The sequence below is a fragment of the Protopterus annectens genome, chromosome 6.part1, assembly GCF_019279795.1.
Source record: "Protopterus annectens isolate FY-2018-M chromosome 6.part1, PAN1.0, whole genome shotgun sequence".
NCBI lineage: Eukaryota > Metazoa > Chordata > Ceratodontiformes > Protopteridae > Protopterus > Protopterus annectens.
In genome coordinates this window covers 302,115,143-302,140,847 of record NC_056738.1, presented here as the reverse complement: position 1 = coordinate 302,140,847, position 25,705 = coordinate 302,115,143, and the positions used below count along the sequence as shown (strand labels likewise).

General features: G+C 39.2%; 1 protein-coding gene across 1 annotated transcript in view; it reads left to right on the top strand.

Annotated features, from left to right (window-relative positions):
* The window catches only part of ABCA12 (ATP binding cassette subfamily A member 12), a 793,480-nt gene that overhangs the window by 178,448 nt on the left and 589,327 nt on the right, over nucleotides 1-25,705 (top strand). The window contains exons 19-20 of the mRNA XM_044075367.1: nucleotides 20,687-22,486; nucleotides 25,193-25,305. Of these exons, the coding sequence (XP_043931302.1) occupies nucleotides 20,687-22,486; nucleotides 25,193-25,305 (1,913 nt within the window). The remainder of the gene's footprint in view (nucleotides 1-20,686; nucleotides 22,487-25,192; nucleotides 25,306-25,705) is intronic.

Here is a 25,705-nt window from a genome sequence, read left to right as displayed (position 1 = left end):
AAACCCCAAATTCTGATTGTAGAAATGTTGAATACCGACATTACCGACTGTCTAAACTTGCAACCCTTCCGGACTTATGTTAGCAAGTTTTCAGTCTTGATGGCATTTGACATGCTGACTTTTAAGGAAAAGGTTTCAGGGAATTTGACCCTCTGACTTTTAGTGGAAGAATAGTGGAAGCTGCCACAACATTCACATGAAAACTCAAATGTACATTCTTGCAGAGTATGCAGCCACTTTCAACTTCTAAGCTGTGTTTGAGAAGAAAACTAAAAGATTATTACAGAATTTGAGACCATAGCACTTCACCCTAACATCCTTAGGAAGGCAGCCGACAAAACAGCCAGACCCCTTGCTTATATTTATAACTTCTCAATTACCACAGGAATTGGTTCACCAGCCCTGACCCATGCATCATTACACCTCAGCCCAAAACCCATACAGACTATCAGCTTCTCTCTTCTCTCTGCCTTCTTGCAAATATTTTTGAGAGAGTTCTTCATAAACAGCTCTGCGCTTCTACCTAATTGACAGCATGGTTGCAGAAATGGTTTTAGCGCAAACCTTGCTGTACTCTCAGCATCTAACACTTTTTATAGTAACCTAAATGATAGTCTCCTTACAGCTGGTATTCTGTACACATGACTAGTGCCTTTGAAACCAAAGACCACAAAATTCTGCTAAGTTACAAAAAGTCAGTTTGGGAAAAAATGCTTGGATCCATAGTTCACTTGACAGCAGAATCTTTCAAGTTTACTCTAACAACCATCTGTTGACTAATGGAACACTAAAAACAGGTGTCCCCCAAGGCCTTCTTTGTTCATTAATATTATTGTTGACTTACTTGAACATATCTTTGCCTTCTGTGAAGGTGATATTTTCTTACTCCAGGCAAACAGATTCGCCACAGTCCTGTAATCCCAACTCCAGTAATCTTTGTCCTAGCCCCCCTTTTAAATAACTCACACCAGCACATAAAGCCATTTGACGACCTTTATTAATAATATTAGATAAACATAAACTTTATTCACACTGTAAAACAACAATAAATAATAACTTCACCAAACTAACGATTTCAGAGCAGTGTATCTACTCACCCTGGCCGATTCATACTTCAGGGCAGCGTACCTATTCACCCTGATACATCCTCCACCAGGGCAGCATACTTACTCACCCCACAATCCCTAAATGGGTAGCATACCTGCTCACCTCCTTTCAACCAACCATTAACCAATAAATTTCACTTTAATCAAGTAGAGTCCAGCAACTCACTTGATTCCCCAATTCAACCCATGACCATCTTCCCTTGAGGGGGAACAGAAGTGGACAACCCAGTCCCACTTCTCCGCCTGTACACTAACAAAACTGTAACAAGGAATTTTTCGGGAAGGAGGGAGGGACACCAACTCACACCAAAATGTGACCATTTCCTCTATTCTTCCATATATATCAGCTACTTATGTCCCTCCCTACCCTACATCACTTCCCCTAAGGTCTCCATCTACTTAACTCTTCATTATCTAAAGCTTAAACAAACCAAAATTCCTTCACTCTTAATATATATCTCCCCCACCCAGTACTGCCTAAAGAGGGTCCCGGACAAAGTGGTTTGTCCCAAACCTCATTTGTCCTGGCCCCCCCTTTTAAGTAACTCACACCAACACATAAAGCCAATTGACTACCTTTATTAATAATATTAGATAAACATAAACTTTATTCACACTGTAAAATAACAATAAACAATAACTTCACCAAACTAACAATCTCAGGGCAGTGTTCCTCCTCACCCTGGCCTATTCATACTTCAGGGCAGCATACCTACTCACCCTGTTACATCCTCCACCAGACCAGCGTACCTACTCACCCCACAATCCTTAAATGGGCAGTGTACCTGCTCACCTCCTTTCAACCAACCATTAACCAATGAATTTCACTTTAATCAAGTAGCATCCAGCAACTCACTTGATCCCCAATTCAATCCATAACCACCTTCCCTCAAGGGGGAACAGAAGAGGACAATCCTGTCCCTCTTTTCTGCCACCAGCTTGCTCCCAGGCTGTTCCCCCTCCTAATCCATAGCCTTCACAATACCTTCTAAAAACAACTTCAAGTGAACGTTAAACAAATCCAGAACAACCTCATTCAAATGTACCCCATCTGATCGATACCAAACAGCATCACCATCTGAAAAATCTCTATGTTCAATAGTATGCATCCCTAAAACCCTTAGCTGCCTAGCCAGTCTCTGATTAATAAACCTCCTAACCCACTCAATAGCCCGATGACTATGAGCATTCCTCAACACAAACAGGGAACTAACTGACCAAGCGATACACATACCCGGGTACAACATCTGCAACCTCAACAGATCCTGTAAAATAATATCTACCAAATGCTTTTTAGAAAAAATTCCAAGATCATTGCCTCCCAAATGAATCACTAATATTCTAGGATATCCCACCCTCAATTTGACCTGGTCAAACTTGTGCATCAGCCTGTCCCATCTAAGCCCCGTAACCCCAGGCCAAGTCACTAACCATCCTAAATGAGACAAACCCAAATTTTTACCGTCCTCCTCACCAATACACGTTTCCCTGCCCAGTAGATATATGAGTGACCCAGGATGACAATCTGCTTTCCTACAAAGGAAGAGAAGAAAATTAATAATCCTGCAAACAAAACTTTATCTAATATTTGATAAAAATGCATTTGAAGACCACCTCCCCACCCTTTTAATAACCTCAGTAGAACTGCCCTTCTTAGCTAAATCCAAAGCCCTACTAATTTGAAAGAAATGAGCTGCAAACCTATCTGCTTGAGATGTATGAACCTTCCCATCCACCAAACAGAAAACCAAATCAGACAAACTCCCCATCCTCCTCCTTCTGAATTCCTTGGCCCACCTTACCGGATAAAGGCTAACATTATTAATAGCCTTGAGTACCACCACTGAACCTTTACCCAATTGATCTGTCTTAGTCTTCTGTAACCCAGTGATAACCACACAAGCACCTATCATTACATCCTTCCAAAATAATGAACCTAACAACTCAAACACATGGAAGGCAACAAAATACAACCATACACAACATGCCCCATATAACATAATCCAAAAAACTGCCTTGTAATAATGCTAACCCTTTCAACAAAATTTTCAACACATTCCCAATCCACTTTCCCCAACCTTTCAACATCCTGATACCCATGCTGTAGAACAAACTGATCAAATTCACAAAGAGCCCTATCATAAATCTACCTGGTAGAGAGAGCCCAAGAATGATGCACCAACCTCCTGGCTACCTTGACCAAAAGTTCCACACCTCCTCTGGCAGGATTTCCAGCACTTCCTATGTCATTGCTCACAATGAAAGGTTTATTAAAAGACTTGACTTAGCCATCTTCTTTTGCAAAACTATCGGAATGGAAAACTACTCGCTTGTCCCGTAAATGGTCCTTCCAAACTACTGAAGCTGCCCAAATAGGCATCAAGTCTAAAAATGCCACATCACCTTTCCATTCTTCCTTCCAAGATTGAGACCATTTAGCTGCAAACCACTGCCCTCCAAAGTAAGTAAATCCCATTAAATTGTCCCAAAACAGGATCACAGCAACAAATCCACATACTCATAAATTCCCACAAACTCCTGGGGAAAATCATCCAAAATGAACTGCCTTCCCTCTGCTGCCATCCACAGAACAACCCATTGGCATGGCTTTGTCAAAATAGAATTTGTCCCCATACACACTAGCTAGTGGCCAATCATCCTGCCTGATTGGCAGTAAAAAGCTGACTCAATATCCACCTTTACCAACCATGGGTCCTTAAAATTAATCACCTTGACGGCATCATCCAAGGATGCATAATAAACCTTGACCTCCTCCTCCACAATGAAATCATTAACTGAACCCCTTTACGATAAGACAAATGATGTATCACACTAAACTCCAACCCATTTCTTTGGCACTAACACCAAGGGTGACACCTTAAAGGCGGGCTGTCAATCTAATTGCAAGGTCAGGAAAATCTCAGAGCATAATGGTGAAAGGCCCTAAAGAATCCACTTCCCTGAGATCTACTTAAAATTACCTCATCCTCATGGCTTGAAACCCTTGCATGGAGGGAAAAACACCCTCTTGTGCCATAAAATTTGAATTTAAAGCAGTGAGGTCACAGTGACCACAGTGAATGGTCAAATGGCTTCCCTTCACACCATGAGCAAGTACAAAAAAATTTGCCTACCCAAGAACAAGAGCCCACTATTTAAGACCAACACACCCCCCTTCTCCCCCATTACCCAGTCTATTAAACCCCCCATAAATATCCATCATGGTAGCCAACCATATATCAGGATGAGACACCTCCCAAAGTAGTGAATGATTCCTGCTCATACCATAACCATGCATTCCCGATTAAGAAAATAACCCAAAGGGGTAAAGCCAAAGACCCGCCTTTTCCAGATGCACAGCCATATAGTAAATAAAACCTACTCACTGATGCTGGAATGTGCAGGGTCGTGAAGACTAATTTCAGGACCTTTGTCCAAACATAAAGCCGCGCTTATCCTCTGACCCCACCTCTCCCCCCCACCACATTACACTCACCATACTAGGATGTCTGACCTGGTACCTGTTCCTGCTCCTCATCCACCTCTGATGTCGCCACCTCGGAATAATTCCTCAGCCTGAGCCACTATGACCTGCCAACATTCACTCAGTCCAGGTAAGTTAGCCATCTGCCTGTTCTGCCAGTACTAAGACCACAGTGGCAATCAGTTCTGTCCAATCTTGAACCCAAGCTCCTATACACCATAATCAGCGTAATATGCCACTACATCATGTGAACTATGTAACCCCAAAACAAAACACACATATATATATATATATATATATATATATATATATATATATATATATACTATATATAAATATATATACCCATATCCATAAACAGATACTTTTTCTTTATCTCTTCTCAACCATGGGTGCTCACTATACCTCCCAACTCTATGGATTTTTGCAGAATGTCCAGATTTTGCCTCATAGTTTTGGTGTGTTCCTCCTAAAATCTGCACCTTCTGTCAAATAGCTGAGGACTGAAGTCATTAACTAATAACAAATACTGCCTATTCTGAGGGTGACCACAGTATGTGTTGGGCATTGCAATAATCAGTCAAAGAGAGAGGAATGAATAACTGTCAACTGATTTTAAAATGGAATAATGTCTTTAATCTTGCAATGTAGTCTAGATGAAAACATGCAGCTTTAACTGCCACTGACATCTGGTGCTTTACACAAGAGCAGATCTTCAGGGATCACACCTAAATTTTGCACCCTAGGCATAATCTCCACCATATTTCTACCATAGATATTAATAGTGGAAATATAGGAACTGTGCAGGATGTTCAAATTACTTGAATGGCCACTGCTTCTATTTTATTAAGGTTGACACCCACACAACTTTTCCTCATCCATTAAGGACAGCATCCACATTGCACTTGGGAGAACTTGAGATAATTAGGAGTTAATATTTACTCTTGAGGGAAGAGGAGTTGTAGTTGTGTATCATCAGTATAGAAATGGTAGCCTCCCTCAAATGACTTCTCCAAATGAAAACATACACACACTACAAGCACTAAATAACAAGAAACCCTGAAATGTAGAACCTCTATACAGAGGACAGCTTGAGGAAAAATTAACTTTTAATAGTATGCATCCATATGAGCTTTAGAAAACAAATCATCTAGGACTGCTGCAGAAATGCCACACCAGATACATAACATCAAATATGTGTAGAATGACTGAAAGAAAATAATGACCCATTGCCACCATACGATCATTTGTTATTCTAGTGAAAGAGTTGCAGCATTGTGGTAGAAATTCCTACCAGAAATATCATGCTAAATTCAGGGCACACTTGAAAGAAACTTCAACATGCATGTGCCTTAAACAGCAACACAGACAATCAACCCCTCTGTCAAATGAATGTATCTGAGCATAACACCTGAGTTGTCCACAGAAACTAATATTTCTATTTATATCACTTTTCTCATGCTTCCCTCCCTTAAGCTGTGAATCAGCACATCCTAAAATCTCTCCTACCTCTCTTTCTGACTGTTTCAGCCATATGTAACATGGACAAAAATATCGAAAGCTGCTAACCCTTTTGGTAGAAAAAGAATTTAGACTAATAAATTGTTACTATTTGATGTAAACTAAATTTACTATTTTTTATCAATATAAAGTATGATACCTTATAAACATACTCAGTTTATTTTACTGCAAAACTAACTTTGCACTTATTATTGTTTTTCATTTTAGCAAATGTATAGACAGTTGGTAGCACTGATGTTTAATTATATATCTTTATATTATCGTGTCACTGATGCATGTCTCCAAATTTGTATCCTACTCTTACTGGGCTAAACAGAAAAATGAACAAACAAAATATGTTGGCTTCTGAAACCAGATTGATAGGGACTGTAGTGTGTCAGTTAAGGCAGAAGACTAAAGATTCAACCTATTAGTGAGCTGCATTTTGTGACAAGGGTACAGAGTCTGAATCTTTACACCTTCATTTGCCTATTGTGTGACTTGGGAGTAAGTCACTTAATCAGACAGTGCTTTTGGGCAATTGGGTATTTGGGCTAGGCTCTATAATTGTATCCTGGACTGCCTACTTATGAACCTGTGAACCATGATCACGAAATTTAAGAAAGGACTCAAGCAATATATACAGTACCATATCAATGAATACAAAACTCAAGCATCTATCCCTAGTTGGAAGAGGGTAAATGGAAGGGAAGAAGTGAGGTATTAATGAGCCACATGTTTTCAACCCATAAATTTGTACCACCTCCCCAGTTGCTTAAGTCCTTTGCTTTGGTATTGTCCTTAAGTTCCCCAGCCTGTGTCTGACAGCAGAAGATGTCTGATTTCCCTAAATCTGCTTGATCTATAACTAAACAAACGTTGATACTCCTCTTCATTACTTCATCATAACAAACCAAAGCCAGATTAACCCAGTAGATAATAATTTTATGAATCCGGTACAGAAATTTACAAACAAAATGTTGTTTCTAATCTAAATTCTTGCTTATACTTCCTCTTTATACTTGCCGTGAAACACAATATTCTGCTTTGTGCAACAGTGGTAATAGCATTAGGAGTGTATTGTTTCAATCAAGGCTTGTTACAGTTCCCAAAATGCATGCATTAAACATATGAAATCAGTATATATATATATATATCTATATATATATATATATATATAATATAATATAATTAATATATATATATATATATATAATATATTAAATATAATATAAAAAATTAATATTAATGTTACAATTTTATTTATATTTAATATATAACAGTGCTGCGTCTTAATTTCTTTATACTATTTTTCATTTGGTGGTTCCATTGTGACATTTTATGGCATTTTATATGTTGCCTTCCCTTTCTATGTTGCTCCATATTTTTGTGATAACAATTTATCCATTATTAGTTTAGCTGCACAATGATATATCCTATTTATTTTTGTTATAGCGTATGAATTTCTCTTAATAGCTCTGATTACTTTGTTCATCTTTTACAAATCTTCTAACATTTTAGGTTTTATTTAGTTTCTGTAATCTATTTCTTTCATCTGTCTTAATATGTCTATCCATCTCTATTAAATCAACGAGGTCTTCCATAGATCATTTTCTTCCTGAGAGAATCTATTTTGCTCTCTGTTTCTTTTTGGGTTTCCTACAGACATTTTGAGAAAATCTTCCTGTGACATATTCTCTTTCAATGTGCTTCATCTGCTGCTCCTTCATGTGGTAATCCATTGGCCCATCATTCCATAACATTACCTGTGCCAGACTTGGGACTGTTTCCTTCTCCTCCTCCTTCCCTTGTAATCAGTTGGACTTTTGGACCAGTATCCAACAGAAGGCTCCAGAGCATCAGCATGTGCAAAATCATTTTCAGATGCCTCCTGTTCCACGTGCTACTCCTTAATCCACGGTCCAATTGTTCATTCATGCTGGAATCTCCACACTAAATGCTATACATATATATATATATATATATATATATATATATATATATATATATATTCACTTTATAACCTCAAAATACTGAAATATTGAATTTCAGTATCTCAAGACTATACAGCCAAAAAACCAAAACACCTAAACCCCAAAAGCGCAAAATTCAAAATCGCGAACATAAGCACACCATGCACCACACAACACATACACCGTCCTTCCCACACTACAACAAACAAACTAAACATACACAAACACAACAATACAAATACACAAACCTATCTTACATATAAGCTGGGGACCAAACCCCCCTGCACACCCCCCCAAACCCCCGCTACTTATATATACTAACTCCGAGGTCGCAGCAAACAGAAAAAGACAGTAAACTCACCACTACACACTCTACAGTCCCCCTGCACACCCACATCACATATGTACAAACACCACCACTTTCAACAGTTACATACTCATACTCCTACCTACTTACCCTAACCCACACCTAAAACTTCCGAACACACTCACATATACTCAAATGCCTACCCAAAACCCTTAAAAAATATTTTCACTTACCTTAATCTTGAGCCATATCTACATACCACAATGTACATCAGGAACAAAGTACATCCCAAATCACATAGCGCACCACCACAACCGCGGATCCGACATTTCCGGATTCGCGGTTATGAAGTTTTGCTATTTTGGAAGTTTGACTTTATAGTCTCAATATACTGAAATTCAATATTTCAATATTTTGAGATTACAAAGTGAACCTATATATATATATATATATATATATATATATATATATATATATCACACACACACACACTTGGAGAACATTGCATATTTCCTACTGTGATAGTGAAATCTGTGATGAAGCTTTAACCTAAATGGCATTTTGAATTCTGTAAAACTATCTTTTTTTAGAAGTAACTGAAAAATGTACTCTACATTTTCCTGTGGGGTACAGTCTGTGGATTATGAAAATGGTATCTTGAAACAAGGTTAAATGTCTATCTTTATTTTTACAAAATCTAACTTCAGACATTTTCATTTCTATATATATTAACCCAGAACTGCAATATAGTCAGTTCTAAAAGTTAATGTTTGCAGCAATACCAGCTGCTTTCGTTTTCATAACTCAAATGTCTTCTGTATGAAAAGTCATATTTTCATAAACTATAAAGACATTTGTTACTTTTTTCTTGCAAAAAGGTCCAAGAAATTTAACATTCTTAACCCAATAGCAGCCTAACTTTTAATTTGATGAATTCAGACGCATAGGATTTTTAGTTTTCACCATTTTATCCCCAGATTAATAATACAGTATTTCCCTGTAAGTACCGTATACGTGTAATAATTGCTGTTGTCTGATTATGACATCTCAGTCCAGCTGTAAAAGGCATTCTGCACTCATTATTCAGTGCACTAGTGCCTAAACAATATTGCATTACGCTGCAGTTTCAGATTAACGATAGCTACAAATCTGGGCTGTAATGACCTGGCTATTATAGACAGACGGTGGGCGTATGATACCAACTGTTATTGGTAAGCTGCATAAAAAGGTGTCCACATAGAAGGTCATCTTATCCCTTCATTCTGTATCATATTTAATTAATTTACATTAAGCAGGCTGATATTTGTATAGTAGACATACAGCTGTAATACAAAATACATTAATAAAGAAGCAGAATTAACTAACATTATGTAATAGTGATGGACATGGCTGTGTTTGTAATATAGTTAAAGTCTAAGCACTGCATAGGAAGGATAGGTGGTTATCTTTAATAGGTTCATAGGTTCATGGGTAGGTACCAGGCTATCGGCCCTAGGGCCCATACAAGCCTAGCCAAAAAATGCACCCTGGCTTTCGCCACCCAAGAAAATTATTTTCCTATGCCCCTGTCGAGCAGAGCCACAGAAGTGATCCCCGGGGTGAATTTCCCATTTCCCATCCAATCATCAAGATTTTTCTTGAAGAGTGCTAATGAGGAGCTCTGTTTGACATAGATAGGTAGTCTGTTCCAGAGTATGGGAAGTCTCTGGCCCATACAAGCCTAGCCAAAATGTACCCTGGCTTTCGCCACCCAAAAAAATTATTTTCCTGTGCCTCTGTCGAGCAGAGCCACAGAAGTGATCCCCAGGGTGAATTTCCCATTTCTCATCCAATCATCAAGATTTTTCTTGAAGAGTGCTAATGAGGAGCTCTGTTTGACATAGATAGGTTGTCTGTTCCAGAGTATGAGAAGTCTCTGGAACAGGAATCTATCCCTCCAGCATGTTCTGTTTATTGTGGTGACAAGGTTTAGGTCCCTAGAGCGTGTAGCTCGGAGGGATTGGGATTTCTTTAAGTGGAGCATGTCCAACAGCTCTGGGTTTGACATAGCTTTGTATGTTAGGCAGAGATCGCCCCTGAGTAGGTGATATGCGATGGAGTAAAGCTGTAGTTTTTTGAGATGGTCTGCATAGGGCATCTGTTTAAGGCCAGTAATCCTCTTTGTGATGTATTTCTGTGGTCTTTCCAGTTGTTGTAGATGTCTTGTGAGGTACATACCAAAAGGGGCATTGTACTCTATAATGGTTCTAATGAGTGATGAGTAGAGGGGAACAATGACCTCTTTTTTTCTGGATGAGAATACTTTTGTGATGAGATGAGCCATGTAGAAGGATTTCCTGACCACTGTGGCGATGTGATTATCAAAGGAGAGACTACTGTCCACCTGTGTCCCAAGGTCTCTTATCACATTTTCGGCATTAAGTAGACTACCAGCTATGTGGTAGTTCATGGGTACAGAGTTTTACCAAAGGGATGACAATACACTTTTGGCATTGAGCTTCAGGCCATGGCTTTGACACCAGGTATCTGTCTCAGTGAGGCCCTTTGTAGTTTGTCCACATCGTTAGGAGTTTCATTATGGCTCCTAGTTTGCAGTCATCTGCAAACTTTGTTAGCCAAAGACCTTCCGTGTTGGCCTGCACCTCAGAAAAGTAGATACCAAACAGGAGAGGACCCAGCCTGTCTACATCCACGAAAAACGTCCCTTCAACCATTTAAATCTTCCCTTCCATCTTATGTTGGGCCAGTGTTACCCCTAGTTTCTCACACATACTCATAAATTCCCACAAACTCTCCTGGGCCCCCAGTCATCCGTTACCAACTAGCAGAAAATCATCCAAAAATGAACTGCCTTCTGCGTACCCACCCTCTGCTGCCATACCCACTGTAGTACTGTACTGAACTTCTCAAATGTTGCACATGCCACAGAACAACCCATTGGCATGGCTTTGTCAAAATAGAATTTGTCCCCCGCCACCATCCCTAGCAATGGCCAATCATCCTGCCTGATTGGCAGTAAACGAAAAGCTGACTCAATATCCACCTTTACCAACCATGGGTCCTTAAAATCCTTAATCACCTTGACGGCATCATCCAAGGATGCATAATAAACCTTGACCTCCTCCTCCACAATGAAATCATTAACTGAACCCCCTTTACGATAAGACAAATGATGTATCACACTAAACTCCCCAACCCATTTCTTTGGCACTAACACCAAGGGTGACACCTTGAAATTACCAAAAGGCGGGCTGTCAAACGGCCTCAATAACCAGCCAGCCTGCCACTCCTTCTCCACCAATCCCTCCAATATATCTTCCTTACCCCACACTGAGCACAAATTCTTGCAACCCACCCTATCTCCAACCACACTAGACTTAATAGAAAACCCTCATTGAAAACCCTGTAATAGCTCTTTTCTAATTGCAAGGTCAGGAAAATCTCAGAGCATGCCCCGTAGCACCTCCACCTTAATGGTGAAAGGCCCCCTTCCCCTATTCCCCCTAAAGAATCCACTTCCCTGAGATCTACGAAAATTACCTCTATCCCTCATGGCTTGAAACCCTTGCATGGAGGGAAAAACACCCTCTTGTGCCATAAAATTTGAATTTAAAGCAGTGAGGTCACAGTGACCACAGTGAATGGCCAAATGGCTTCCTTCACACCATGAGCAAGAGTACAAAAATTTGCACCCTACCCAAGAACAAGAGCCACTATTAAAAGACCAACACACCCCAACCCCTTCTCCCCCATTACCCAGTCTATTAAACCCCCCATAAATATCCATCATGGTAGCCAACCATATATCAGGATGAGACACCTCCCAAAGTAGTGAATGATTCACTGCCTTCTGTTTACATAACCTCTGCTCATACCATAACCATGCATTCCCTGGCCATAAGCGTTGTGCCTCCCGAATTGTAAGAAAATAACCCAAAAGGGGTAAAGCCAAAGACCCGTCCTTTTCCAGATGCACAGCCATATAGTAAATAAAACCTACCACCGAGTTATCCCATGTCCTGGGGCAAATTTTCCCTATCCTTTTCCTACCCAACGCCACCAACAAGTCCTTACTATTGGCAAACTCTGTCTCTACCAAAAGCTGCACCCCTTCTGCATCAATTAACTTGAATACATCTACATACTCCCCTTTCCAAAATTTTTCCCTCACTGATGCTGGAATGTGCAGGGTCAAAAAGACTCCCCCTGACCCCTGTGCCAATGCCTGGGTTGTTAGCCAATTCCCTGGGTGAAGACTAATTTCAGGACCTTTGTCCAAACATAAAGCTGCGCTATCCTCTGACCCTGCACTACCCCCACTCACATTACACCCACCATACTAGGATGCCCCTGCAGCCTCCATCTCTGCACATCCTAGCACATGTCATTCTCTCCTGGGGGTCCCTACCTCTTAGCTCCCCTTCTTCTTCACTTACCCCCAGATCCTCACTACCTATCTCCCCTGTCAAAACTGATGAAGAAAAAAACATTACCTGAGCCACGGTCTTGAGACCCAATCAGAGCCGATTCCCCAGCTGGGGCCACCTCCTTCGCTGTACACTGCCTTTTCCCCCGAGCTGTAGTTGTCAACATGGAACATCTCCTCTTCTGACCTGGTACCTGTTCCTGCTCCTCATCCACCTCTGATGTCGCCACCTCTCGGAATAATTCCTCAGCCTGAGCCACTATGACCTGCCAACATTCACTCAGTCCAGGTAAGTTAGCCATCTGCAGAGAAGAGAGAAAACACACACATTAATAACCTGCTGCTTGGCCTGAGCCACAGCAGCAAACCACCACCCCCACATGCACCCAATAGCCTGTTCTGCCAGTACTAAGACCACAGTGGCAATCAGTTCTGTCCAATCTTGAACCCAAGCTCCTATACACCATAATCAGCGTAATATGCCACTACATCATGTGAACTATGTAACCCCAAAACAAAACACACACATATATATATATATATATATATATATATATATATATATATATATATATACTATATATAAATATATATACCCATATCCATAAACAGATACTTTTTTTCTTTCCCTATCCCCCCCAGACCCTATCTCTTCTCAACCATGGGTGCTCACTATACCTCCCAACTCTATGGATTTTTGCAGAATGTCCAGATTTTGCCTCATAGTTTTGGTGTGTTCCTCCTAAAATCTGCACCTTCTGTCAAATAGCTGAGGACTGAAGTCATTAACTAATAACAAATATTCGAGTTTGAGACTCCACATCCTTAAGAAAATGCATGCAAATGCAAACCTCCTTCAATCAACTTCTAAGTTTGTAAGAGCAATATTTAAGATCTGTCCCCCCCATGATTTTTAGCTTTGTCCAGATTTTGCTCTAAGGGGTTGAAAAGTACGGCGCTCACCTATCACAGATACCCTTATTCGCTCACTCAAGCCAGTACTTTCATGCAACCATCTAGCCCCGCATACCACCTGCCGATGCACAGTCCGTACAGTGAAACACAAAGCATGACATCCTCTTTTTTAACATGCTGTTGTTTCATTCTTTTTTTTTTTATATTATAAACTAACTAAATACCCAGCACACCCTTGTGATGAGGTCTGTGTCCCCCACCCCCCACATGTAAGAGCTCACCAGCAACCACAAGCTCTTCAACCATTGCATCAATGGCCGCAGCCTTCAACATGAATGTACAAAGGCCACACCCCTGCAACTATGTTCCTCGGGTCTGAGGACCAGGCAAAACAATATAAACAGATGCAAAAGCCACCAGAATGCCACACGGACCTACCAGGGCACCAAAACTCAAACCCTGACCACTACAACCACCAACACTTACTAAAACTTTCATGCAACATGACTGCTAGCCAACCACGATCACCAGGGCAAAGACTGGGCTAGTAAACACAAGGCCCAAAACACTGCATGACCATGGATTAATGGGCAACATGCCATCGCAACTCCCAGCACCAATGAACCGGACTATGACCGAAAACCATAAAGGCATCCCAGCCCCTCATCACACCACGAGGCCACCAGGGAACCAAAGAGAATGGAATCAGCTACTGCAGCATGCACTACACCCTGCTCATACAGTGAGACTCCCGTACCTTCCACCTTATCCCCCCATTCAACCACCGCTCCATACACAGGTATCACTCACCACCTACCATTCAAAAGCCCCAAAAGACTGTAGAAAAAAAACTGCTATTAACTAAAAGTCTCCTTCCAGCACACGCTATCCAAGGTCTACCTGTCACTGAAGCACCTACGAGGTCATCTGGACATGAGTTAGCTGGAATAACATCAACACCAGCTCACATCAAAATGTGACCACTTCCTCTATTCCCCCATATATATCAGCTACTCTAAGTCCCTCCCTACCCTACATCACTTCCTTTAAGCTCTCCATCTACTTAACCCTTTTTATCTAAAGCTTAACCCCGTAACCTACACTAACAAACCAAAATCCCCTACTCCTTCACTCTTAATATATATATCCCCCCCACCCAACACTGCCTAAAGAGGGTCCCAGACAAATTGGTTTGTCCCAAACCTCATTTCTCCTTGCTTTGTCAGTGGTCAGAACAAAATAACCTTCAAATTAATTACAATTAAAACCAGTAATATACTATTTTTCTCTTCACACAGAGACTCTCAGCTTCTGTCCTTACTATCTCAGATAATAACAATATTTTCATTTTGCAACTGAATACAAATAATTAGGATAAACCTTTAACTCGACCTTAAGCTTTACAACCCACACTGATAATATCATTAAGTCTTCTCACAGCTAAAACAATGCTATATGACATTACATCTACTAGCCTCCACTGCCCACAAAGCACTCTCCAAGAAAGTGATTCTCCCTCAACTAGAATGCTGTCTTCCTGCATTCTCTTTGGACTCTGCTTATAACACTCAAAGACTGCAAGTCACTGACAATAAAGTTGCCAGATTTTCCCTAGCTGATGACACCTGTGTACACCACTGCAAATTTCTCGATAGGTCGTGGCCTACCCATTACTGAAAGGTCCACTTATCTTCTATTCAGCTTATAATATAAAATTCTAAATGATATCTGCTGCTCCCCTCTGAAAAGAAAACTCCCGACCGGGGAACAGTCCTGCTCCCTAAGGAATTCACAGCAGAACTTAATATCGCTCAACCATTCCCCATTTAAAACAGTCATTGGTGACTTAGTCTTCTCAAGAACAGGCTCTGCTCTCTGAGACAAACTATCAGATGAAACAAGGCATCAAGATATTCTTACCAAGTTTAAGAAGTCCCTTTCTGTGCACCTCATCAAGGAAGTTGCTTGCAAGTGCTTTAGGAATAATACTTAAACTCTTTAAAAGGCTTAAAGTTCTAAAATGCTTGAAGTCTCTCAACTGTTTCCTTTGCCATTTCACACTTCTTATTCTTGTGTTCTGTTTCTACTCTGTAGGTCTGTCTCTATAATCTTTCTTTACCTCACTTACATTTGAATTTTTCTTTTCAACAATTTAATGTTACACCTTTAAGACACAATTTCTTGTAATCAGATTGTTAAACTACAATCCAAGTAAGTTGATAAAATGATATGTAAATCTGCTACTTTATTTGAAATGCATAACAACTGCATAACATTTTACTTTATAAAACTATTCAGTGAAAACAAAATGAAAAATCCAGCAAAGCTAGAAATTCCACTGAGTGAACTCCCAAACCTCTTGTATCAGAGGCACATGGGATATATGCAAATTATCCTTATGAACATCAGGTGTTTCAGCTAATTGGCAATTCTGAATGCCCATGACTTGTTTTGTCATTTTAATGGACAATTTCAGGCCAATAAAACCAAATGCCACTAGCTGTGGATATACATATTTCGGCCTTGTTATGACCTCGTCAGCACAGCACAAGCAGAGTGTTTGACTAAGCATTAGAAACACAGGGCAGTTGTACCCAACTGATGTCCATTATCATTAGGGTCACTGCAAAAATATCCCAAACAACAAACTAAAACAATGAGTGAGAAGGTCACTGAAAAACCCAATCAGCAAAAACAAAATGAAAACTCTAGCAAAGCTAGAACTTCCAGTGCTTTCGTTTTCATAACTCAAATGTCTTCTGTATGAAAAGTCATATTTTCATAAACTATAAAGACATCTGTTACTTTTTTCTTGCAAAAAGGTCCAAGAAATTTAACATTCTTAACCCAATAGCAGCCTAACTTTTAATTTGATGAATTCAGACGCATAAAATTTTTAGTTTTCACCATTTTATCCCCAGATTAATAATACAGTATTTCCCTGTAAGTACCATATACATGTAATAATTGCTGTTGTCTGAATATGACATCTCAGTTCAACTGTAAAAGGCATTCTGCACTCATTATTCAGTGCGCTAGTGCCTAAACAATATTGCATTACGCTGCAGTTTCAGATTAACGATAGCTACAAATCTGGGCTGTAATGACCTAGCTATTATAGACAGACGGTGGACGTATGATACCAACTGTTATTGGTAAGCTGCATAAAAAGGTGCCCACATAGAAGATCATCTTATCCCTTCATTCTGTATCATATTTAATTAATTTACATTAAGCAGGCTGATATTTGTATAATAGACATACAGCTGTAATACAAAATACATCAATAAAGAAGCAGAATGAACTAACATTATGTAATAGTGATGGACATGGCTGTGTTTGTAATATAGTTAAAGTCTAAGCACTGCATAGGAAGTATAGGTGGTTATCTTTAATAGGTTCATAGGTTCATAGGTAGGTACCAGGCTATCGGCCCTAGGGCCCATACAAGCCTAGCCAAAAAATGTACCCTGGCTTTCGCCACCCAAGAAAATTATTTTCCTGTGCCCCTGTCGAGCAGAGCCACAGAAGTGATCCCCGGGGTGAATTTCCCATTTCCCATCCAATCATCAAGATTTTTCTTGAAGAGTGCTAATGAGGAGCTCTGTTTGACATAGATAGGTAGTCTGTTCCAGAGTATGGGAAGTCTCTGGCCCATACAAGCCTAGCCAAAAAATGTACCCTGGCTTTCGCCACCCAAAAAAATTATTTTCCTGTGCCTCTGTCGAGCAGAGCCACAGAAGTGATCCCCAGGGTGAATTTCCCATTTCCCATCCAATCATCAAGATTTTTCTTGAAGAGTGCTAATGAGGAGCTCTGTTTGACATAGATAGGTTGTCTGTTCCAGAGTATGGGAAGTCTCTGGAACAGGAATCTATCCCTCCAGCATGTTCTGTTTATTGTGGTGACAAGGTTTAGGTCCCTAGAGCGTGTAGCTCGGAGGGATTGGGATTTCTTTAAGTGGAGCATGTCCAACAGCTCTGGGTTTGACATAGCTTTGTATGTTAGGCAGAGATCGCCCCTGAGTAGGCGATATGCGATGGAGTAAAGCTGTAGTTTTTTGAGACGGTCTGCATAGGGCATCTGTTTGATGCCAGTAATCCTCTTTGTCAGGTATTTCTGAGGTCTTTCCAGTTGTTGTAGATGTCTTGTGAGGTACATACCAAAAGGGGCGTTGTACTCTATAATGGTTATAATGAGTGATGAGTAGAGGGGAACAATGACCTCTTTTTTCTGGATGAGAATCCTTTTGTGATGAGATGAGTCATGTAGAAGGATTTCCTGACCACTGTGGCGATATGATTATCAAAGGAGAGACTACTGTCCACCTGTGTCCCAAGGTCTCTTATCACATTTGCGGCATTAAGTAGACTACCAGCTATGTGGTAGTTCATGGGTACAGAGTTTTTACCAAAGGGGATGATAGTACACATTTTGGCATTGAGCTTCAGGCCATGGCTTTGACACCAGATATCTGTCTCAGTGAGGCCCTTTTGTAGTTTGTCCACATCATTAGGAGTTTTGATTATGGCTCCTAGTTTGCAGTCATCTGCAAACTTTGTTAGCCAGAGACCTTCCGTGTTGGCCTGCACCTCAGAAAAGTAGATACCAAACAGGAGAGGACCCAGGACTGAACCCTGTGGTACTCCACTTGTCACTGGTCTGATGTCGGATTTGGAATCTGCTACTTTCACAGTGTGGGTTCTGTCCATGAGCCAGTTGGCAACCCATCTTGTGACATAGGGATTTATACCTAGTTTAGTGAGCTTATCTATAATTCCAGAGTGGGGAATGGTGTCGAAAGCCTTGGCGAGATCTAGATAAGCTGTGTGAACCATTTTACCCTCGTCTATGGCTTTGGTGACTGCTTCAAAGAAGTCAATCAAGTTTAGGAGACATGATCTGCCTTTTACAAATCCAAACTGGGTAGGGTCCAGAGTTTGGAGATTACCAATGTCTTTGTTTATGAGTTCCACGATGATATGTTCCATGGCCTTGCAGACCAGGCTCGTCAGGCTAATGGGGTGGTAGTTCCAAGGATCCATCGTGGCTCCCCCTTTGTGGAGTGGGATAACCGTCGCGGTGCGCCATTCACTGGGTACAAAGCCTGAGGTGAGGCTATGATTGAACATGGTACTTAGGCAGGGTGCCAGTTCATTCTGTAGTTCATGTAGAACGCAGCCTGGGATATTGTCAGGTCCCATGGATGCTGTGTTCTTGGCTTTGGAGAGTGTATTTTTTACCTGTGCATTATAGGAACTTTGCATTCTTCCAGTATAGAGATGGGCCCTCTAGAGGGTGAGGGGGGGCTAAAGTTAGCACTGAACCTATCTGCTAGGATGTTGGCAATATCAGTTGGCTCTGTATATTTAGTGCCATTGTGCTGTAACTCAGAGCAGATCTGAGTGTTCCCATTTAGATTCTTGACATAGCTATAGAATGCTTTGTGGTTGTCTTTAGAGTCAGTGGCAATTTTGTTTTCATAACTAGCTTTGGAGGATTTTATGAGGGATCTCAGCTTCTTACTAAGGTTGACCAGGGACTTCCCCAGTCATGGGATTTTACTCTTTTTTGCAACAGTTTCTTTCTTCTGTTGTAGAGTTTGTTTATGGCAGAGGACCACCAGAATGGCTTCCTTTTTTTGGAGGATAACATCTTGGTTCTATTAGGGATAGCATGATCCATGCACTCATGTAACTGCTTATAAAGTGCATTTGTGTAGGATTTGGCAGTCATATCTCTATTGTCCGTCTGCATGGGTGTCATGAAGTTTGCCACTTCTGTCTTAAGAAGTGTGAAGTTGGCTTTGGAGAAGTTTTTTATGATGGTTTCCCTAATTGGGGTGGGGGTGGGATGTGGATGTCTAGGCTGATTAGCTTGTGGTCGGATCTGACCAACGAGGAATTGACCTCTGGTGTGGAACACTGGTTTCCCATGTTGGTAATGACCAGGTCTAGGATATTGCTGCCCCTGGTGGGGGTGTGAATAAGTTGATCCAAGGCGTTGGAATTTATGAATTCTAGAAATCATTGAGCAAAGGAGTTGGTACATGAGTAGTTTTCCCAGTTAATGGTGGGGTAGTTGAAATCGCCCATTATTAGGGTGTTTGGTTGTACCCTAATACTTTCCAGTGTATCAAGAAATGAGGAGTGTGAATCCTGGGGCATGGTGGGGGATCTGTAGCAAGCTACAGTTTGGATTGCGGTCTTGCCCAGAGTTAGTTGCACTTGGATAATCTCGGTTGGATTATGCTGTGCAACTAGCCTGGAGGTGTGGATATCCTTAATGAATATGGACATGCCTCCACCTTTAGTGCTTCTTTCTGGGTTAGGTGGCCGAACAGTGTGGTATGAATTGAAGCCTGGTAATGCAGGGGTGCTCTCTGGAACTTTGAACCAGGTCTCTGTCACTGCACAGATGTCAATGTTCTCCATTTTAAGGAGTGCCTCGAGTGAGTGCATTTTGAGGTTTAGACTTCTAGCACTGAGTAGCATTACCCTCAGATTTTGCTTGCTTGTACCTGTTATGGTGGTGAATTTGTCATTTGAACCTTGCGTAAAAAAGGCACTATAGGGGTGGCAAGAGCCTTAGCCAGTGTCCGGAATCCTAAGGGCAACAGGTGCAGGCAATCTCTGGCAAAGCATCGTGGACTGTCGATCGTGTCGTCCCAGGCAGACAAATACTGGATCCCCTTAGAATGACACCAGAAGCTTAGCCAATTGTTGAAGTCAATCATTTTGTCCTTGTACTGTGGTATCATTTCCAAAGAATACACTCATATTATGATACACAATACACAAAAGTATGATTTTGTGATCTGATGTACCTACATTACAAAACTGTATGGTTATCATATTTAAATAAGCCTGATTTATTTAAGATGTGACATTAAAATATACTTTGTTAAAGCTTCATTGATTTTGTCCTGCTATTTAATAGCTAAGATATGATGGGTTTTTTTTTCTTTCTCTGCAGATTAATGAACACTTCTTTGATGTCTATTGATCAGAATTATAGAGGAAACATTTCTAACTTTCTTCAGGACTATTTCTCCCAAAATGCAAGTGATCCTTATTCTGAAACAGTACAAATCATACATTTTTTGGGAAAATTGGCACAATTCTTCACCATCGAGCAACTGATAAATACAACAACAGTATCACCATCAATAATTAGTACACTTGTGAATACAATAGAAAGTGTTCTTGGAAACTTCAACTTGACCTATCTCGAAGCTGTTTGGGCTGGAAACAAAAACAGTATCAGAGTAATAGCAGAGATTCTGAAAACCATCCTTAGCAATGAATATGATGTCAGCAGTCCCTCTTCAAATCATTTTTTCCAAGGCAATGCAACTAGCTGGTTAATAAAGGAACTTGATAAGTGGATGTCAGGGGACAGGAATGCCTTGTCAACTTCCCTAAGTCAATATTTTGAGCCAATATTTGAAATTGCCTCAATTCTTCTTCAGAAGAGCAATAGTTCAAGTATTTCTGGAGGATTAACTACAATAGAAAGAATATTAACTATGATAGAGACTGTCAGTAGCAACCCATTTCAAAACTTGTCAACATCAGATAGTCAAAATCTTAAACAGTTTATTAACATAGTTCAGAAAGGTGTTGCAATTCTTTCAAATTCCAAAGCATTTGATTTATTAAATGTCAGTAATGCAGTGTTTGAGGATATTTGCAGCCTTCTTCAACAGGAATTCTCCAATCACTCTACTTTCATTTATTCATGGAATGACTCATTGCTGAAATCAAAAACAGTCCATCTGCTACAACTGTTAATAGCTCCTTCCCTAAAAAGCGTAAACAATGATACTGGTGCTATGACAAATTGCTCAGCATTTTATATTCTTCATCTGATATCTGAAATATTGCCCGAGAACTGTACAATGAGAGAGTTCTTGGCTAAAACTAGTGGCAACCTGAATTCAAGTTGTTTACATCTTCCAAATGAAGCAGAACAGAAATTTACACAACCAAACCTCACCAAGGTAGCTGAGACTACTTTTGAAATTTCTGAACTGCTTTCAGGCAGTAACAAAACAGAACTCCTAGAGAATGTAGTCTTGTGTGTTGTCCAACAAACGGTGCAAGCAACAGATTTTCTGTTAATACTAAACAATGCTCTGGATTTAAAAAATCCATGGATTCAGAAAATGCATGATTCTTTATCCCAGCTTTTGTCTGTCTTACCAGAGCAGAATGCAACCTGTGCTACACAAGACATTAATGGTAACATCATCAATGCTTTTAAGTCCATTTTCAGTAACAGTTCTCAACAACCCAGTGTTATTGATGATCTAAAACTGCTTGAAAGTATCATAATACATATATCACCATTCTTTCCCATGGAAGTTGGAACATATCTAAACACTACAGCACAAGTGATATCGAAGCTAAGAAATGTTCTGTTAGAAACAAATGGCTCTACTATTGACAATGCTGGAGGTATCATTTCCAAAGCATTATTTGATCTTTTGACTTCAATGGACATCATTCCATCAGCTAACAGCACATGGGTCAAAAGTCTGTTCCAGGATATGTCACATCTACTGCAAAGTACCTTGCACATTTCATTCTCAAACCAAACAGACTTTATGAAAACAAGAAATGAAACAATTATTTTAATTAATACATTGCAAAATCTTCTGAAAAGAGTCGGCCCTGAAATAACAGCAAATATTTTTACTCAGGTGTCAAATAACCTACAGCTGTACCTTTCAGATGTCCACCAAGGTTCTGTACAGGGCATCTTGTCTGAACTGTAAGTAAAATTTAAGTGTTTTATCTGAATTGTTAAATAAAACCAGTTTATAATTTATCAGTATAAACAAAATACTAGTCCTAGCTGTTAGGAACTGCATTATGTAATTTAATCTTTCTTTTGAGCCAGTTTGCTAAATAAACATAACCTGATTTTAGACAGTATAATGCAACTTTGACTGAAATCAAGAAAACACAGGAGACACCAGTAGAATATTTCATACAAGTAAACACACACCAGAGTTCTAAGGTGAAGAAAATGAATATGTAGAAGTTCACACTCATGTAATTTGATCAATGTTAATCCAAACAGCAAACAGCTTGTGCTACGCACTTTCATGTCATAATACAGAACTTCATCAGAGAATGACATCATATACCACAAAATTTAAAAGAACCTCTTTCCAATCATACTTTTCACAATAAATCATGTCTAAACCAATAAATTATTCTTATGAAAGTAATTTAAAGTTAAAATACCTAATATAAAAGTATCCTTTAATTTACAAATGGATCTCTTTATATATGTTTATATATATATATATATATATATATATATATATATATATATATATATATACATATATATATATATACACATATATATAAAAATATATATATATATATATATATATATATATATATATATATATATAAAATACGTATGCATATGTGATATATATATATATATATATATATATATATATATAAAATAAACACCGTGCACTAGAAGAAAGTTAATTATATAAATTCAGACTTCTTTTAGGCATAGTAATTAATACTGAGCTAGTACAAAGGAAATAAAAACTCAGACATTGAATAGATGATTAAGCTTTCGCTCGAAAGCTTAATCATCTATTCAGTGTCTGAGTTTTTATTTCCTTTCTACTAGCTCAGTATTACTACGCCTAAAAGAAGTCTGAATATATATATATATATATATATATATATATATATATATATATATATACACTTGTATGTATCTAAAAAACATGTATATGTATCCATATATCCATCCACAACACTTTTTCCCATTTTTGCGCTGGGTTGGGGTGTCACTTCACAGTGACAATCATCTACAGCCAAGGTTAACACCATCAGGTGGATATCCTTGCCACGATAGTTCTTTCACACCACACACTCGCATGCACACTCACACCTATTGCCAATTTAGAGTGTCCAATCCACCTAGTGCATGTCTTTGGAATGTGGAAGGAATCCAGAGCACCCAGAGGAAACCCACATGCTTACAGGAAGGACATACAGACTCCTCACATAAGGCACCTCCGGCGAGAATTAAACCAGGGAATCCCTTGCAACAACACTATCCACTGTGCCTCTGTGCCACCAATATGTATATGTGTGTGTGTGTGTGTGTGTGTGTGTATGTATATATATATATATATATATATATATATATATATATATATATATCAAATAAGATACATTGAAATCCATTGGAAAACAACTGTAATAATCTAGACTACCGGTAAAAACAGTAAGATAGCCTCATGATGTTTTTCAATCAACCTTAATAATGGTTCAGTACTCTTAACACTGATCTCTAAACAAGGAGCTCAAAACTTTAGAAATAACCATCAAAAATGCGAAATATTGCTATCACAAGAAGTCACAAAAAAGACAATATCACCTAACATTGATAAACATAATTTTTAGCTTATTACGTACCTATAAAACTAAGAGGTCTTAGAAGGATCTCTGTGGTTTCTGCACAGTGTATAGATCCTAAGTCAGATCTACTGTGAATAGATTTAATTTGAAAATGTTATGACATACACACCAGGCATATTCTTATAGGCTTGAACAATTCTCATTTTCCTCCATTAGTAACTATAAGCTATATGCACTGTAGACGTTGTATGCATTTTCAGTGTGCAGTATTCATGAAAAAAAAATGTACCAGAATTCTCTAAGTACAGCTTCCTAACAGATTTACTATATTTAGTATGCTTGCCTGATAGTTTAGTAATTATGTAAAATATCATGCTCTAAGTTGTTGCTGTTGTGTCTTGCGGCTTTTCCCAGTTAGGGGTCACCACAGCGGAACTCTGGTCCGCTAATGATTGGCAGTTGATTTTTACGTGCCGAGTTGCCAGCCCTGACACACAACCTTCAGCGTAGGTATGCCCATTCACGCATGTCTCCACGCAGAAGATGCTCTAGCTGAGAATCGAACCGAACAGCGTCTTACTGTGAGGCAACAATGCTACCGCAGCACCACCACCGTGGTCTCAAGCTCTAAGTGTTGTTCTAAAATTAGGGAAGTGGAGACCTTTAAGCATTGAGTAAATATTGAGCTTCTTGCTGTCCCAAAATGAAAAGAAAAGGTGGTTCTACAGACAGATTTTGTTTTTTTCTTAAGTATACAAAGATAGCTACAGCTGTATCAAATAATCAGTGTTTCACATCACTAGACTATTAATAAATTAAACATAAACTGTGTTTACTTACATCTATTTAGCTTGGCAAAGGGGGCTGTGCTATTTATGAAAAGAGATTTCAGAAGTATTTATTCATTTTTTAGTCATAGCAGCCTGCGTACAGTGTGCCTCATGACTACAGTATGTTATTGTATTACACTGGTCTGTACTATAACATTTTCCTTTTGTCAGGCTGTATTGTAGACAGTGATGCATATGCATCCTCACTCACCTGCACATTGTTTTCTAACTTCTTCTTTTTATAGTCTTTTTAAGGCTCAAAGTCAACTTACAGACTTGTCACCTATGAACAGCACGTTGAAATTCTACATCACTTTGCTGAACAATTTAAAGGAAATCATAAAAGCTTCAACCTCAGGTATGAATAATTGTCTGTTTTGGTTTCTGTGAAATTTCATCCATTCTTCAGGGATAAAGTATGGTTTACTATTTTATGAAATAATGCACACATTTTCCCTAATTCTGTTCACTTGTAATATATATACATACATAATGCCTGGCAATATTTTGATGTTATAGATTATTAATTCTCTTTAAACCTGTCACAAAGTGGCATATTAAATAGAAGGTATGTGAGACTAGAAAATGGTTTTAATGATTTTAAAGCAATGATGGGGCAACGTTTATTGACTTGCATTTAGAAATGAAATGACAGTTAAACATATGTCTCCCCATTAAACATGGTACTAACTTAACTGCATACATTAACTTGACACATTTTCTACACGATACACATACTAAATATAGCAATATGTGCC